Below are 15,554 nucleotides of genomic sequence, written 5' to 3'. Positions count from 1 at the left end.
AAGAAATTATTGTTTATAGATTTAATTTCTCAAGGGTTTACATTGACTTTCAATTATTTTAAGACTGATATTCTAAAAATGATAATTTGCTTTGAATCCAAATTTACAAAAATCTGCACAGTTCTACTTTTTAATATCTTTAAATCTTTAAAGTTTAGAACTCTACCTTAAAGTGATCATCAAATACTATAGATACCAAACTTATTTTTGTGTAAATAACAGATGATATCGTTAATCTTCCAAGTCATTCTTTATGAATGATATGTTGAAAATATGCAGAGAGATCTTATATAGGGTCTATGAAGCTATATATTCAATGTAATTTATGGACTCAGAAAAACAATTAATTTTATTAACTCTTTAGCAAATCTGAAAAACTATTTAACTTAGCGAAATTTATTGCCAATATCACTTCAGTTCGACTATGAAACAGATAAATAGTACTTTTGCATATGTGAACATAATTCCATTGGATTTTTTTAAAAAAACATTTAAACAAAGTTAAGGATTCTATTATAGAACAATTAATTTGACTAATTGAAAGATTTAGTCATCACCAGAAAGTGATAGAAATAAATTGATTTGGATATGTTGACTCAGACATTTCACCTTTTATTCTAACTGATCAAATAAAACCTTTCTCTAGATTAATGCAGAACGAGTTTCTTGATTAAAATTGAATTAACTAGACAACAGCTTGTATCGTTATTATTAATAATGATAATTAAGTTTGACACATACAAAAATTTATCGCTCTCACGATTATAAAATCGTTGATAGACAATAAAACGCTCGAACGATTAATCGCACACGCGATTTTATCGACTGACTTAAAATTTCAATTATGAATTCCGTTTTGAGTTAATTGGCTTTTACTGTTCGGAAAGCATTAATATTTTAATTTATTCGGAAGTTTATAAATTCAAATATCTATTCAAAATAGTGTATAAATAAAATTAAAATAAAAAAGATGAATAATAAATAATAATTACACGGCATTAATATATTTAGTCATAAAATATTGTATATATATTAAGGCAAAATACAGTTTTATTTTCAGCAGTTGGGTTATTATAATTTTATAACATAAATTGATTTATATAATTGCTACTCAATTAACTTTTGAATTTATATTTACGTTGTTTTTTTTTTTATTAATCTTAAAGAACTTTATGGGTCAGTTGAATCATAAATAATGCTGGGAGAACCTGTTCTATGATTTTTTATTTTGCATATCTAAGCCATACTTCAAGCCAACTTTAAATAAAGTAATTCAATAAAAAAAGCAATGCTTGACTTAAAGAAATTTTATGTATTTTCATAATAATAGAAGTAGTATCTATTCATAAAATAAAATTACATTAGGTTTATATTTATAAATAAATAGAAGGCAGATTCCAACGTGAGTAGACACTCCATCATTGTCTGTCTAAATCAAAACGTTGAAATTTGTTAAAGTTATAGTATGTTTACACTCTCGCAATTAGCTTGATAAATGTGCAGCGGTAATTTTTATACAAAATGCATACAAAAATATTGTAATGATGTTCAATAATTGTAAGTGGCAACATAGTAATTGTCCTTAAAACTTTTCTATAAAAACTTTTGTAACTTGTAATTCTAGTCTATCAGAACTTCCGTTTGAAGTAAGTTTACGTCAGAGTGCTGGAGTTACACGAATTCCAACAATAATGACAACTGTCAATTTAATGACTATTTATCTATTATAAATTTATTTCTTCTATATACAATCTTTTGTAGATTGTTGTACTTAGAGCTCGCCTAAGATTCACAGCTTAGAGCTCACCTCCTAGGTTTCGATATATTAAGGAGCTCAAGGTTGATTTCCCTAATATTGCATATGTATATGTGAAGAAAATTTCATTTGTTTTCAAATTATATACGACTATTACAAATTTTCTGTACCATAATAATGATATTCACTGGATTGACATTCATTTTTAATCTTCCGTTGCATAGTTCCTAAAGTAATTCTGTAAATTTTTATCCCGTCAAAATGACTATTGTTGTAGTCTCATTTTAAACATTCGAAGATACACACACCTATTTCCTAACAGATATCTAAGAAAATTAACTATTAGAATAATTTATTATTGAACATAATAAAAAAGAATCGAATGAAATATAGTACATTATAACCATAAACACCTTTTTTAAAAATAAATAGTTATAATGGATCCTCCCAAAGGCGCAAAAGCAATATATATCCAACAAAATTTTTTAAATAACGCGTGCAATATACATATATTGTATATATCTCAATTTTTTTCGAAAATAATAAAGAAGAAAGACATGTATATAGGTTCAACTAGCTATTGATATTGCGAAATCAAGAACCCAGTACAAATGATATAGTGCAATATATTAATAAATTGTTGAATGCAAAATTCAAAATTTTGTGTTTAACTGAACACATAACTGTTCAGTTGATCTTGTAGGATTTAAAGATTAATGGAGATCTTCCCGCTAGTCTCCAGTGTTCATTTTTCAGAAGGACTACTTCATTCTTCACACAAGTAACTCATTACACAAACTAAATGGATATTTCTTTTATACGGATAGAGTGACTGATGCCATCCAGCACTTCCGACCCCCGATCAAATTCAATTTTATTTGCATGTCTAAAGGTTACGCTAGTAGCACTCTCAATAACTACACGCGTAACCTGCCTTGTATAATAATATAAACACAATTAAATAAATACTTATTGACATATTTATAATATTTTATTATTTGTTATAGTGATATTTTTGTTTTTTATTTCCACCAATAAGTTAAGTGAAAAAAGTTGTAATTAATGTGCTCGTTTCATGGTTCAACAACTCGAAATAGTGCCCAAAACATGACTTCACTAAATGCCTTATCGTCAAGCCCACTTAAGAGCATTCAAACTTCATGCAGAGAAAATGTTTTTTTTCTTTCAAGTTATTGTATTAAGCAGTAATTATGATACCAGTGACTTATTATTAAATTTTCATATAAAAAACGCTGGCCATAAGTTCAGTTGCTCACCTTGGTTTCAATAGCAAATCCAACAAACTACCGGTACTTACGTGTGTCCAACACTTCTTACGTCTGCTTACAAATAAAACTACTCATGAACTTTGAAATTGTATAAATCTCCAGAAACAGATCCATTTATAACGCTCATAAATATATATATGTATATGTATGAGAATAACATATACCATACTCCTCTGTTCTTAAGCTTGTATCGAAATTCGACTAAGTCAACAATTTTTCCGCTCAATTTTCATATTATGATGACTAGTCTGCGTCTGCATTTGTCTGTCTGTCCACACAATTTTTGCTGTCTAGTATTGCGACCGCTTTTGCATATGTGCACATTTATTCAAAATTATTTATTATTGTAATGTACATGCGTATATATATATTCATATATATGTTAATATATATGTTAATATATATATTAACTGCAAATTCATGCTGATAACTGCGAAACCGCATACATATGGCCAATAGTCAAAGCTTATAGCTTCGTCCAAGCCAAGGTAAAGCCACCTACAACAGCACCAGAGTAATTGTGACAACTGCTAATTAAAATTATTATATAAATTAATTACCATTGTAAATTCTTGAATTGTATAAATTACACCAATTATTAATTTACGTGTTATTATAAGACCAAAAACCTGATCAACACATTTTTACATGGATTTTGTATGGATTATATTTGAAAAATGACATTAGGTCTGTTCCACGAGTTACTCGTAGTAAAACTGAAGTAAAACACAAATAAAATTTACACGAAATTACACGAACATTTTGTTGGTGGAACCCGCTTATTGGTCGAGTTAATATCGTCAGTGTAAACGTATTGTCTCTATAAAGATTTAATTAAGTGTTGATTTGAAACACCTGTTGACGCAGTTCTACATTTCTTTCCTCTAAGTTGACTGTCGTGAAGACAATTCGCGGACACATGAGCTCGTCAAACAGAATGTATCTCAAACATATTCCGCACATCTGCAAGAACCTGATATACACTAGCATTATGCAACTAGTTATTAAAATCTATATATATTAACAATTTAATAGAAGATAGATAGACGGAATAATATAAACATCTATATGCAATTTAACACTCTTAAATAGCAAAAAATCTAGTAAACTTATTTAGACAAAGCTATCAGGCACACAATTATATTTGCAACAGGATTACTGACGATTAGAAAACTGTGTTGGGATATGGAATCTTAGCTTTAATGATTTTTGCTGTAACTGTGAGGAAGAAAAGCAAGTGCTTGAAATCTGCTGTATGCGTGCACTATAAATATTGAAGTATTTCTTGTTAAATGTCATCTAAGATTTTAAGTAGTTTCAAATGATTTAAAACCCTTCGAGTTTTTACATAATAATATAAGAGTCCAATAGATCTAAGTGGACTTCTAGAATAACCGTTGCAACCTAACCTAATCTAATTGTTTGTCGACTATAAATATTGAACATTTTAGAGTTTTCTAAAGTCAGGGAAGGTATTTCTTGTTAAATGTTATCTAAGATCTGAAGTAGTTTCAAATGATTTAAAACCCTTCCAGTTTTCACATAACAATGTCAGAGGCCAATAGGTCTAAGTAGACTTCCAGGATCACCGTTACAACCTAACATAATCTAATTATTTTTTAGAACAGAAAATAATGTTGTTGTTGTCATATACTTACAGACTAACTTATTTCACTTACTTACTGCAGTCCTCTTCTCCCAGCAAAGCATAGGGCCTATGCTCCACTATAAGTCTATAAGCATAGACTTATTTTACTAAGTCAAATACAAGTCTTGAGCATTTAATTCTCGTACTTAATATATTTATATATATATATACATACAATAATATCAATTATTATATATTTAAGTATAAATATTATATACTTTTATTCACTACATTTAAAAATTTTAATAATTTATTTATTTTTTATTTGTAAGTTAAAACTAAAATTTTAAAGTTAACTAAGAATAAGGAACTGGACTATAAGGTCCTTCGTCATGACATTCAAAAATTAAAATCTATTAAACTACAAAATTATTTTTTTTTTCAGTCTTTTCAGTTGAAATAAGATATGTTTCGTTTCATCTTAATCGCTGTTTGTTTGGCTGTGCCAGTATTATCGTATTCTACTGGTGCTCCAAATAAAATTTGCACAAATGGTCTTACACCAGAGCATCATCTTGAAGGTCAAACAAGTTCACCACCCTATAGTTTTTCTGCTGCACAAAGCGTACGTGCTGGCGATAAATTATCGATAACCCTTAGTGGTGATGATTTCTTGGGTTTTGCTATACAAGCGCAAGATAGTGACAATAAACCAGTAGGTACCTTTAACCCTGTGGATAATCACTCATCTCAGACACTTACGTGCTCCGCCCCCGGTGTAAGTAAAAACTTGCTTAAAATTTTATTTCCCATTCTTATTTATAAAATAATAATAATATATATACTTCTAGGACACATTGACACACAAGAAATTGGCTGAACCTATTAAGAGTTTAAAAATCGAATGGACTGCTCCTCAAACTAAAGGAAAGGTTAGATTGGTTGGTACTGTTGCCAAGAATGGTGCTACTTTCTGGGTACGCAAGGTTTTACTTGATGTTAATGTGGAATAAAAAGCAGAACAGATTAATGATAGTTTTGTTTTTTTTTGTAAATCTTTAAAAATTAAACTTTTTCGATCTAATAAAATTAAGTAATACACTTCTACTTGTGATAAAAATTGGTAAATTCTCTCATTTTATTTACAAAATTGAATTTAAAATAAACTTAAAGAAAAAATAAGATGTTATATACTTCTAATTATATAAGCTACAACACTACAAGTTTATATATAACATATATATATATATGTATATATATATATATTAGAAAAGGGAACAGCAAATAACTTTTTTCTGACGTCATGCAGTTTCACTTTGACATTAAGGAGAATCATGTATAATTTTCAATATGATCTCATACAGATCTTTTTAAATTTGGTTTTATCTACATTATCTAAATTGGATCGTATTTAAAGTTCTTGTATATTTGTTTTCATTTACAAAGTTTTTAATTGTATGCATATTATATTGATCAACCAAATTTTCTAAATCACAAAATATCACTCCGCAGCTGAGCTAAATCGTGTTTTACTTCAATTCATTCTCATACTAACGTGTGAACTTATATATTTGCTTGGAACCAGAAAGTTTTAAATCCAATAAATATTAAATAGATCAATATTTGATTAAAAAGAAAATAATAAAATAGTATTCAAGTGACTTAGGTCGTGTGCGAGTTAGGCTAAGTTGCGTTCTAAATGAGGGAAATACTAAGTTGTGCCGATAATGTAGTGATGTGTCGATACGTGTTGATAAATGGCAAAATGTGTGCAGTGCAAAAAAATCCCAAAAAATCTCCCATTTGGTTTAGCATCAACTTAGCCTAACTCGCACACGTCCTTAGAACGTTTCAAATTCTAAGAAGTAAAATCAGCAACATTAATGTAATGGCATAACAGAAACAATTATTTGTTCTTAGCATTAGTTCTTCAGAGTCCCCCTTATAAACTTCCACTCACATTCAACCGGTCAATGTGTTACGTACCAAGGTCCTTGCGGTGTTTGCGCTTACAATTAATGAGCTGCATTAGCATATTTTTGTATGGATTTTGTGTGAAAAAATTATACTTAACTTTACACATTTGACACGTTAAGGCCGTGTGTGAGTCGAGTAAATTGATAGTAAATTGATGGTAAATTGATGGAAATAATAAATTATGTCGGTATGGCAGCGAATGTTGGTATTTACCAGAATTTCGAGTAGGATAAATTAGATAAAAATTAGGTAAAATAGGTATTACGATTGTAAAAATTTTATAAAATGTTTAATAAATAAATAAATTAATTTGAAAACTTTTAACACAAAAATAATAAATAAGTGTAAAAAGTGCAGCGCAAAAAATCCCTAGGAAATTTCGATATAAATCTTTGCATTTAAACAATAAGTCAGATGTTAGTTTTTGGGATTTTTTAAACCGTTTTGAAAGCTTCCTTTCATTGAAAAGAAGCTAACTACATTTTGCATACTCTAAATTTTATTTACTTCAAATATTAAACTAAAAGAGTATCAATATGTGGCTCTTGTTTGATTAAACCAAACATCAAATATATTTACATCATGTTATGCTGGGAACACAAATGACGCGACTACCATCATAGATAATTAGAATAATTGTTGCTGTTAAATGTGGAATCTTCAAAAGATACTGATATCTCGTGCTATGAGTATGCACGATTCGCAATCAAGACTTACTCTTTAACTTGATATTTGCACCTACTTACTAAACCTCATCCTAACACCGTGCCTTTTCTAACCATACATCCCTCCGGAACCACATTTAAGCATTACTTCGGAGAGTGGTGATTCAGCAATTAGTGTCATCTATTTCTGCAGTTCTAGCCCTTTCTGCTGCTCTTTATCTTTTCCAGTTTTATGTTGACATCAACATCAGGTGGATAATGTTATCAGGTGTGACCTGTTTTCTGATTACTCGCAGCCAAGAAGCTGCGATGGCTTTCATATCTCGGACAATCGAAGAACATATATTCCACGGTTTCTTTTGTAACTGTTGCTGTGTGAATGTGGTAAAACTTTTAATCGGAATATACCACAGCACCGTACTGCATCAGTCAGTCTGCATCTCATACACCTCCGCTATACCGCTGCGGTATGTACGTACATTTAGGCTAAAGGAAATAAAATATCCATATAATTGCGTGGCAATTGTTATATGCACATAAATATTTTAGGTATATTATTGTACTTATGGTGTTTTCGATTAGTGAATCTCGATTCAATCTAGATTTATTTTAGATCTGTCTAATTTTGTTGTCCAATTGAACATAAATTACATAAGTAACTTAGTAGTTTCTAGTTTATAGTGACATAGATGCCAGAAGAATCACAATGGCATCGATGCTTTATTGATACTTTAAGCAGTTTTGAGAAATCAATGTAAGAAATTTATTGCTGTATTTCACCTCTATATTTTGCAAAACTTTTATGTGTCGTTTATGATGGTTTATGATTTCGTTCTAATATAAACACAGCAAGTGAAATTGTTAATAAAACTTTCACTGCAAATTAACAAAAACTCCAGAAAAATGTGAGAACATAAAAGTCAAATACGGCTTTGCGTCAGTTGGTTAAGAAGCACTGACTCTGAGCTTCAAATTTAGCAGGGCACGAGTTTAATTCCTTTTTTCACTTCATTTTTTTTTAATTACAATTATTTTTTAATTTTTGCTGTTGAAATTGCTTTAATTTATTTATAATTATAATTTAACATTTTTCTAATTAACTTATTTGAAGATTAACTATATATATCACGTATAACATGAATGATATCAAGAAATACTTAACTGATTTAATTAATAAATTTAAGGATTATAGTTAAATTTTAGATTAGATTTGCACCCAAAAAATATTACTTTTGTAATCTATCTTATTCGGAATATGAAATGACTAATCATATTTAGTTTCGACCTAAAATTTGGTGACTTTACCCTTATTCTTTAATTATTAATTGAAACTAAAATAGAGGTTTATTACTGTTAATAATAAAATTGAATAAAATTCCAATATAAGAAATATGATGAACAAAAACTTTATTTTTTTAATGGTTAAATTTCATTTATTTTTCTATTTATTTATTAGTTTAATGAAAACATTAAGCTTTCATTGTTGAAATGAATAAATATTATTTAAAAATTACTGCATTTATTTAACTAATTTATAAATTATTTAAAGATACATATACCTCCCATAAAACTTTAACGTAATATTATAAAAAAAAATATAAGTTATTTAAATATCAAATAATAAAAAATATTAAAGTTAAAAAAAATAAACTCATTAATATTATTATATTTAATCTCTTATTTAGTAAAAATTGATTAAATTTTGAGTAAATTGATAAAATTTTAAACAAATAAAATTCTCCAAAAAATTTAGATCAATCTTGATCAAATCTTTTACATAAACTTTTACCTAAAGATAATAAATTATAAACTAACCCATAAATTACAATATTGATATTAAATAATTTTGTAAAGATTTATTATAAAACTATAATGAAATTTTTAAAATATAACATCCCATAAATTCTTCTAATAATTACATAAATAAAGTTAATATTTTTAATATTATAGGTAAAGAAATTATAGAAGGAGTCCTAAAATATAAACAATTTCGTATACCATCTAAAATATTTCTTATAAATAATAATCCTAATATCTTTTAACATAACTTATCTATTATCTCTTAATATATTTAATAAATTGTTATTACAACCGATATTTATTTAGTTTATACATATATATATATATATATATATATATATTTTGCCAGGTTTAATAAAAAAATAAAAAATATAAAAATTAATATATTACTGAAAAATTAAAATTACCAATTAATGAATAATAAACTAAACGAATTGAATATCTCAGACTTCATCTAGTAGAAAAAAAAATAAAAAAAGAAAATATATTAATATAACTTAAAGACACAATTTCTAAGATTACATCCTGAGAATAAAATTTCACAAAAAAAGGTATACCACATACAGCTAAATTTATAACATTAAAACATCTACAAGTAAAAGGTATATAAATTCTTTAACCTCCTATTAAAAGAATATCCTGTAAATTATTTATATTGTGAATAATTGCTCCTGTCCATATAAATAATAATGCTTTGAATATCCATGAGTTATTAAATGAAAAATGCTAATTTATAAAATCCTATTGATAATAGGATTTTAATAAACCTAATTGACTTAATGTAATAATAATGTAATAATTTTTCTAAATCAAATTCAAAATCCTAGCTCCTTACCTAGATAAACACATTGTTAATCCCGAAATGAATAATAAACACTGTCCTAAAATTCTAATTAAGTTTATTAATAATTAATTTAAAAGACACACTAAGTCTTTCGTTTTTGTTAACCAAAAGATTTAAATAAAATAATTTAATAATTATTTCAATAGTTATTAAAATGCTGATTGAACGAAATTGCTTTTTTTGTGATTTTTTAATTTTAAAAAATTAACATCAAGAGATAATACAATAAAATAAAATAAATTTAATTATAAATTAAACATTTTTATTAAAATAATTTTGTTTATTAAAAAAAGCATCTTTAACGGGGTAAAAATAGTAATAAAGTACAATATGCTTACTGTGCCAATAAATATGTTCGTCTCTGTTGATCGAATATGTTCTTGAAGACCTGTTCTAATAAATTCTTACGTCCAATATAAACACATTTATTAGACCACATACAAACCCATATTACCAATAAATACATAATCTTAATGTAAATGGAGATTATTAATAATTATTGATTTTTTTTTTAATTGTAGTTGTTGAAAACTTTTGAATGTACAATAATTCTCATAATGATAAATTATAATTCTCATTTAGTTAAATATTATTTTTGCATAAATTCTTTCAACAGAAAGTAGTACGTTGTTTTCGATTTTAATATTATGAATAAATTTAAGCAGTTTTGAGAAATCAATGTAAGAAATTTATTGCTGTATTTCACCTCTATATTTTGCAAAACTTTTATGTGTCGTTTATGATGGTTTATGATTTCGTTCTAATATAAACACAGCAAGTGAAATTGTTAATAAAACTTTCACTGCAAATTAACAAAAACTCCAGAAAAATGTGAGAACATAAAAGTCAAATACGGCTTTGCGTCAGTTGGTTAAGAAGCACTGACTCTGAGCTTCAAATTTAGCAGGGCACGAGTTTAATTCCTTTTTTCACTTCATTTTTTTTTAATTACAATTATTTTTTAATTTTTGCTGTTGAAATTGCTTTAATTTATTTATAATTATAATTTAACATTTTTCTAATTAACTTATTTGAAGATTAACTATATATATCACGTATAACATGAATGATATCAAGAAATACTTAACTGATTTAATTAATAAATTTAAGGATTATAGTTAAATTTTAGATTAGATTTGCACCCAAAAAATATTACTTTTGTAATCTATCTTATTCGGAATATGAAATGACTAATCATATTTAGTTTCGACCTAAAATTTGGTGACTTTACCCTTATTCTTTAATTATTAATTGAAACTAAAATAGAGGTTTATTACTGTTAATAATAAAATTGAATAAAATTCCAATATAAGAAATATGATGAACAAAAACTTTATTTTTTTAATGGTTAAATTTCATTTATTTTTCTATTTATTTATTAGTTTAATGAAAACATTAAGCTTTCATTGTTGAAATGAATAAATATTATTTAAAAATTACTGCATTTATTTAACTAATTTATAAATTATTTAAAGATACATATACCTCCCATAAAACTTTAACGTAATATTATAAAAAAAAATATAAGTTATTTAAATATCAAATAATAAAAAATATTAAAGTTAAAAAAAATAAACTCATTAATATTATTATATTTAATCTCTTATTTAGTAAAAATTGATTAAATTTTGAGTAAATTGATAAAATTTTAAACAAATAAAATTCTCCAAAAAATTTAGATCAATCTTGATCAAATCTTTTACATAAACTTTTACCTAAAGATAATAAATTATAAACTAACCCATAAATTACAATATTGATATTAAATAATTTTGTAAAGATTTATTATAAAACTATAATGAAATTTTTAAAATATAACATCCCATAAATTCTTCTAATAATTACATAAATAAAGTTAATATTTTTAATATTATAGGTAAAGAAATTATAGAAGGAGTCCTAAAATATAAACAATTTCGTATACCATCTAAAATATTTCTTATAAATAATAATCCTAATATCTTTTAACATAACTTATCTATTATCTCTTAATATATTTAATAAATTGTTATTACAACCGATATTTATTTAGTTTATACATATATATATATATATATATATATATATTTTGCCAGGTTTAATAAAAAAATAAAAAATATAAAAATTAATATATTACTGAAAAATTAAAATTACCAATTAATGAATAATAAACTAAACGAATTGAATATCTCAGACTTCATCTAGTAGAAAAAAATAAAAAAGAAAATATATTAATATAACTTAAAGACACAATTTCTAAGATTACATCCTGAGAATAAAATTTCACCAAAAAAGGTATACCATATACAGCTAAATTTATAACATTAAAACATCTACAAGTAAAAGGTATATAAATTCTTTAACCTCCTATTAAAAGAATATCCTGTAAATTATTTATATTGTGAATAATTGCTCCTGTCCATATAAATAATAATGCTTTGAATATCCATGAGTTATTAAATGAAAAAATGCTAATTTATAAAATCCTATTGATAATAGGATTTTAATAAACCTAATTGACTTAATATTGATAATGTAATAATTTTTTTAAGTCAAATTCAAAATCCTAGCTCCTTACCTAGATAAACACATTGTTAATCCCGAAATGAATAATAAACACTGTCCTAAAATTCTAATTAAGTTTATTAATAATTAATTTAAAAGACACACTAAGTCTTTCGTTTTTGTTAACCAAAAGATTTAAATAAAATAATTTAATAATTATTTCAATAGATATTAAAATGCTGATTGAATGAAATTACTTTTTTTTTTGATTTTTTAATTTTAAAAAATTAATATCAAAAGATAATACAATGAAATAAAATAAATTTAATTTAAAATTAAACATTTTTTATTTATTAAAAACGCATCATTAATGGAGTAAAAACAGTAATAAAGTTCAATATGCTTACTGTGCCAATAAATATGTTCGTCACTGTTGATCGAATATGTTCTTGAAGACCTGTTCTAATAAATTCTTACGTCCAATATAAACACATTTATTAGACCACATACAAACCCATATTACCAATAAATACATAATCTTAATGTAAATGGAGATTATTAATAATTATTGATTTTTTTTTTAATTGTAGTTGTTGAAAACTTTTGAATGTACAATAATTCTCATAATGATAAATTATAATTCTCATTTAGTTAAATATTATTTTTGCATAAATTCTTTCAACAGAAAGTAGTACGTTGTTTTCGATTTTAATATTATGAATAAATTTAAGCAGTTTTGAGAAATCAATGTAAGAAATTTATTGCTGTATTTCACCTCTATATTTTGCAAAACTTTTATGTGTCGTTTATGATGGTTTATGATTTCGTTCTAATATAAACACAGCAAGTGAAATTGTTAATAAAACTTTCACTGCAAATTAACAAAAACTCCAGAAAAATGTGCGAACATAAAAGTCAAATACGGCTTTGCGTCAGTTGGTTAAGAAGCACTGACTCTGAGCTTCAAATTTAGCAGGGCACGAGTTTAATTCCTTTTTTCACTTCATTTTTTTTTAATTACAATTATTTTTTAATTTTTGCTGTTGAAATTGCTTTAATTTATTTATAATTATAATTTAACATTTTTCTAATTAACTTATTTGAAGATTAACTATATATATCACGTATAACATGAATGATATCAAGAAATACTTAACTGATTTAATTAATAAATTTAAGGATTATAGTAAAATTTTAGATTAGATTTGCACCCAAAAAATATTACTTTTGTAATCTGTCTTGTTCGGAATATGAAATGACTAATCATATTTAGTTTCGACCTAAAATTTGGTGACTTTACCCTTATTCTTTAATTATTAATTGAAACTAAAATAGAGGTTTATTACTGTTAATAATAAAATTGAATAAAATTCCAATATAAGAAATATGATGAACAAAAACTTTATTTTTTAATGGTTAAATTTCATTTATTTTTCTATTTATTTATTAGTTTAATGAAAACATTAAGCTTTCATTGTTGAAATGAATAAATATTATTTAAAAATTACTGCATTTATTTAACTAATTTATAAATTATTTAAAGATACATATACCTCCCATAAAACTTTAACGTAATATTATAAAAAAAAATATAAGTTATTTAAATATCAAATAATAAAAAATATTAAAGTTAAAAAAAATAAACTCATTAATATTATTATATTTAATCTCTTATTTAGTAAAAATTGATTAAATTTTGAGTAAATTGATAAAATTTTAAACAAATAAAATTCTCCAAAAAATTTAGATCAATCTTGATCAAATCTTTTACATAAACTTTTACCTAAAGATAATAAATTATAAACTAACCCATAAATTACAATATTGATATTAAATAATTTTGTAAAGATTTATTATAAAACTATAATGAAATTTTTAAAATATAACATCCCATAAATTCTTCTAATAATTACATAAATAAAGTTAATATTTTTAATATTATAGGTAAAGAAATTATAGAAGGAGTCCTAAAATATAAACAATTTCGTATACCATCTAAAATATTTCTTATAAATAATAATCCTAATATCTTTTAACATAACTTATCTATTATCTCTTAATATATTTAATAAATTGTTATTACAACCGATATTTATTTAGTTTATACATATATATATATATATATATATATATATTTTGCCAGGTTTAATAAAAAAATAAAAAATATAAAAATTAATATATTACTGAAAAATTAAAATTACCAATTAATGAATAATAAACTAAACGAATTGAATATCTCAGACTTCATCTAGTAGAAAAAAAAATAAAAAAAGAAAATATATTAATATAACTTAAAGACACAATTTCTAAGATTACATCCTGAGAATAAAATTTCACAAAAAAAGGTATACCACATACAGCTAAATTTATAACATTAAAACATCTACAAGTAAAAGGTATATAAATTCTTTAACCTCCTATTAAAAGAATATCCTGTAAATTATTTATATTGTGAATAATTGCTCCTGTCCATATAAATAATAATGCTTTGAATATCCATGAGTTATTAAATGAAAAATGCTAATTTATAAAATCCTATTGATAATAGGATTTTAATAAACCTAATTGACTTAATGTAATAATAATGTAATAATTTTTCTAAATCAAATTCAAAATCCTAGCTCCTTACCTAGATAAACACATTGTTAATCCCGAAATGAATAATAAACACTGTCCTAAAATTCTAATTAAGTTTATTAATAATTAATTTAAAAGACACACTAAGTCTTTCGTTTTTGTTAACCAAAAGATTTAAATAAAATAATTTAATAATTATTTCAATAGTTATTAAAATGCTGATTGAACGAAATTGCTTTTTTTGTGATTTTTTAATTTTAAAAAATTAACATCAAGAGATAATACAATAAAATAAAATAAATTTAATTATAAATTAAACATTTTTATTAAAATAATTTTGTTTATTAAAAAAAGCATCTTTAACGGGGTAAAAATAGTAATAAAGTACAATATGCTTACTGTGCCAATAAATATGTTCGTCTCTGTTGATCGAATATGTTCTTGAAGACCTGTTCTAATAAATTCTTACGTCCAATATAAACACATTTATTAGACCACATACAAACCCATATTACCAATAAATACATAATCTTAATGTAAATGGAGATTATTAATAATTATTGATTTTTTTTTT

General features: G+C 24.6%; 1 protein-coding gene across 1 annotated transcript; it reads left to right on the top strand.

Annotated features, from left to right (window-relative positions):
- Nucleotides 1-5,059: 5,059 nt before the first annotated feature.
- Nucleotides 5,060-5,761, top strand: LOC119689061 (defense protein l(2)34Fc-like). The gene is made up of 2 exons (XM_038103801.1): nt 5,060-5,411; nt 5,485-5,761. Exons 1-2 carry the CDS (start codon nt 5,100-5,102, stop codon nt 5,644-5,646), a joined length of 474 nt encoding a protein of 157 aa, XP_037959729.1. The 5' UTR covers nt 5,060-5,099; the 3' UTR covers nt 5,647-5,761.
- The last annotated feature ends 9,793 nt before the right edge of the window (nt 5,762-15,554 follow it).

Source organism: Teleopsis dalmanni, chromosome X, assembly GCF_002237135.1.
Source record: "Teleopsis dalmanni isolate 2A chromosome X, ASM223713v2, whole genome shotgun sequence".
Classification (NCBI taxonomy): domain Eukaryota; kingdom Metazoa; phylum Arthropoda; class Insecta; order Diptera; family Diopsidae; genus Teleopsis; species Teleopsis dalmanni.
The sequence above is the reverse complement of the archived record's forward strand: the minus strand, read 5'-3'. Positions and strand labels throughout refer to the sequence as shown.

Coding starts and splice junctions, on each gene's coding strand:
- LOC119689061 (XM_038103801.1), top strand. CDS start 5,100: ATGTTTCGTTTCATCTTAATCGCTGTTTGTTTGGCTGTGCCAGTATTA. Junction 5,412..5,484: donor TTACGTGCTCCGCCCCCGGT/GTAAGTAAAAAC, acceptor ATATACTTCTAG/GACACATTGACACACAAGAA.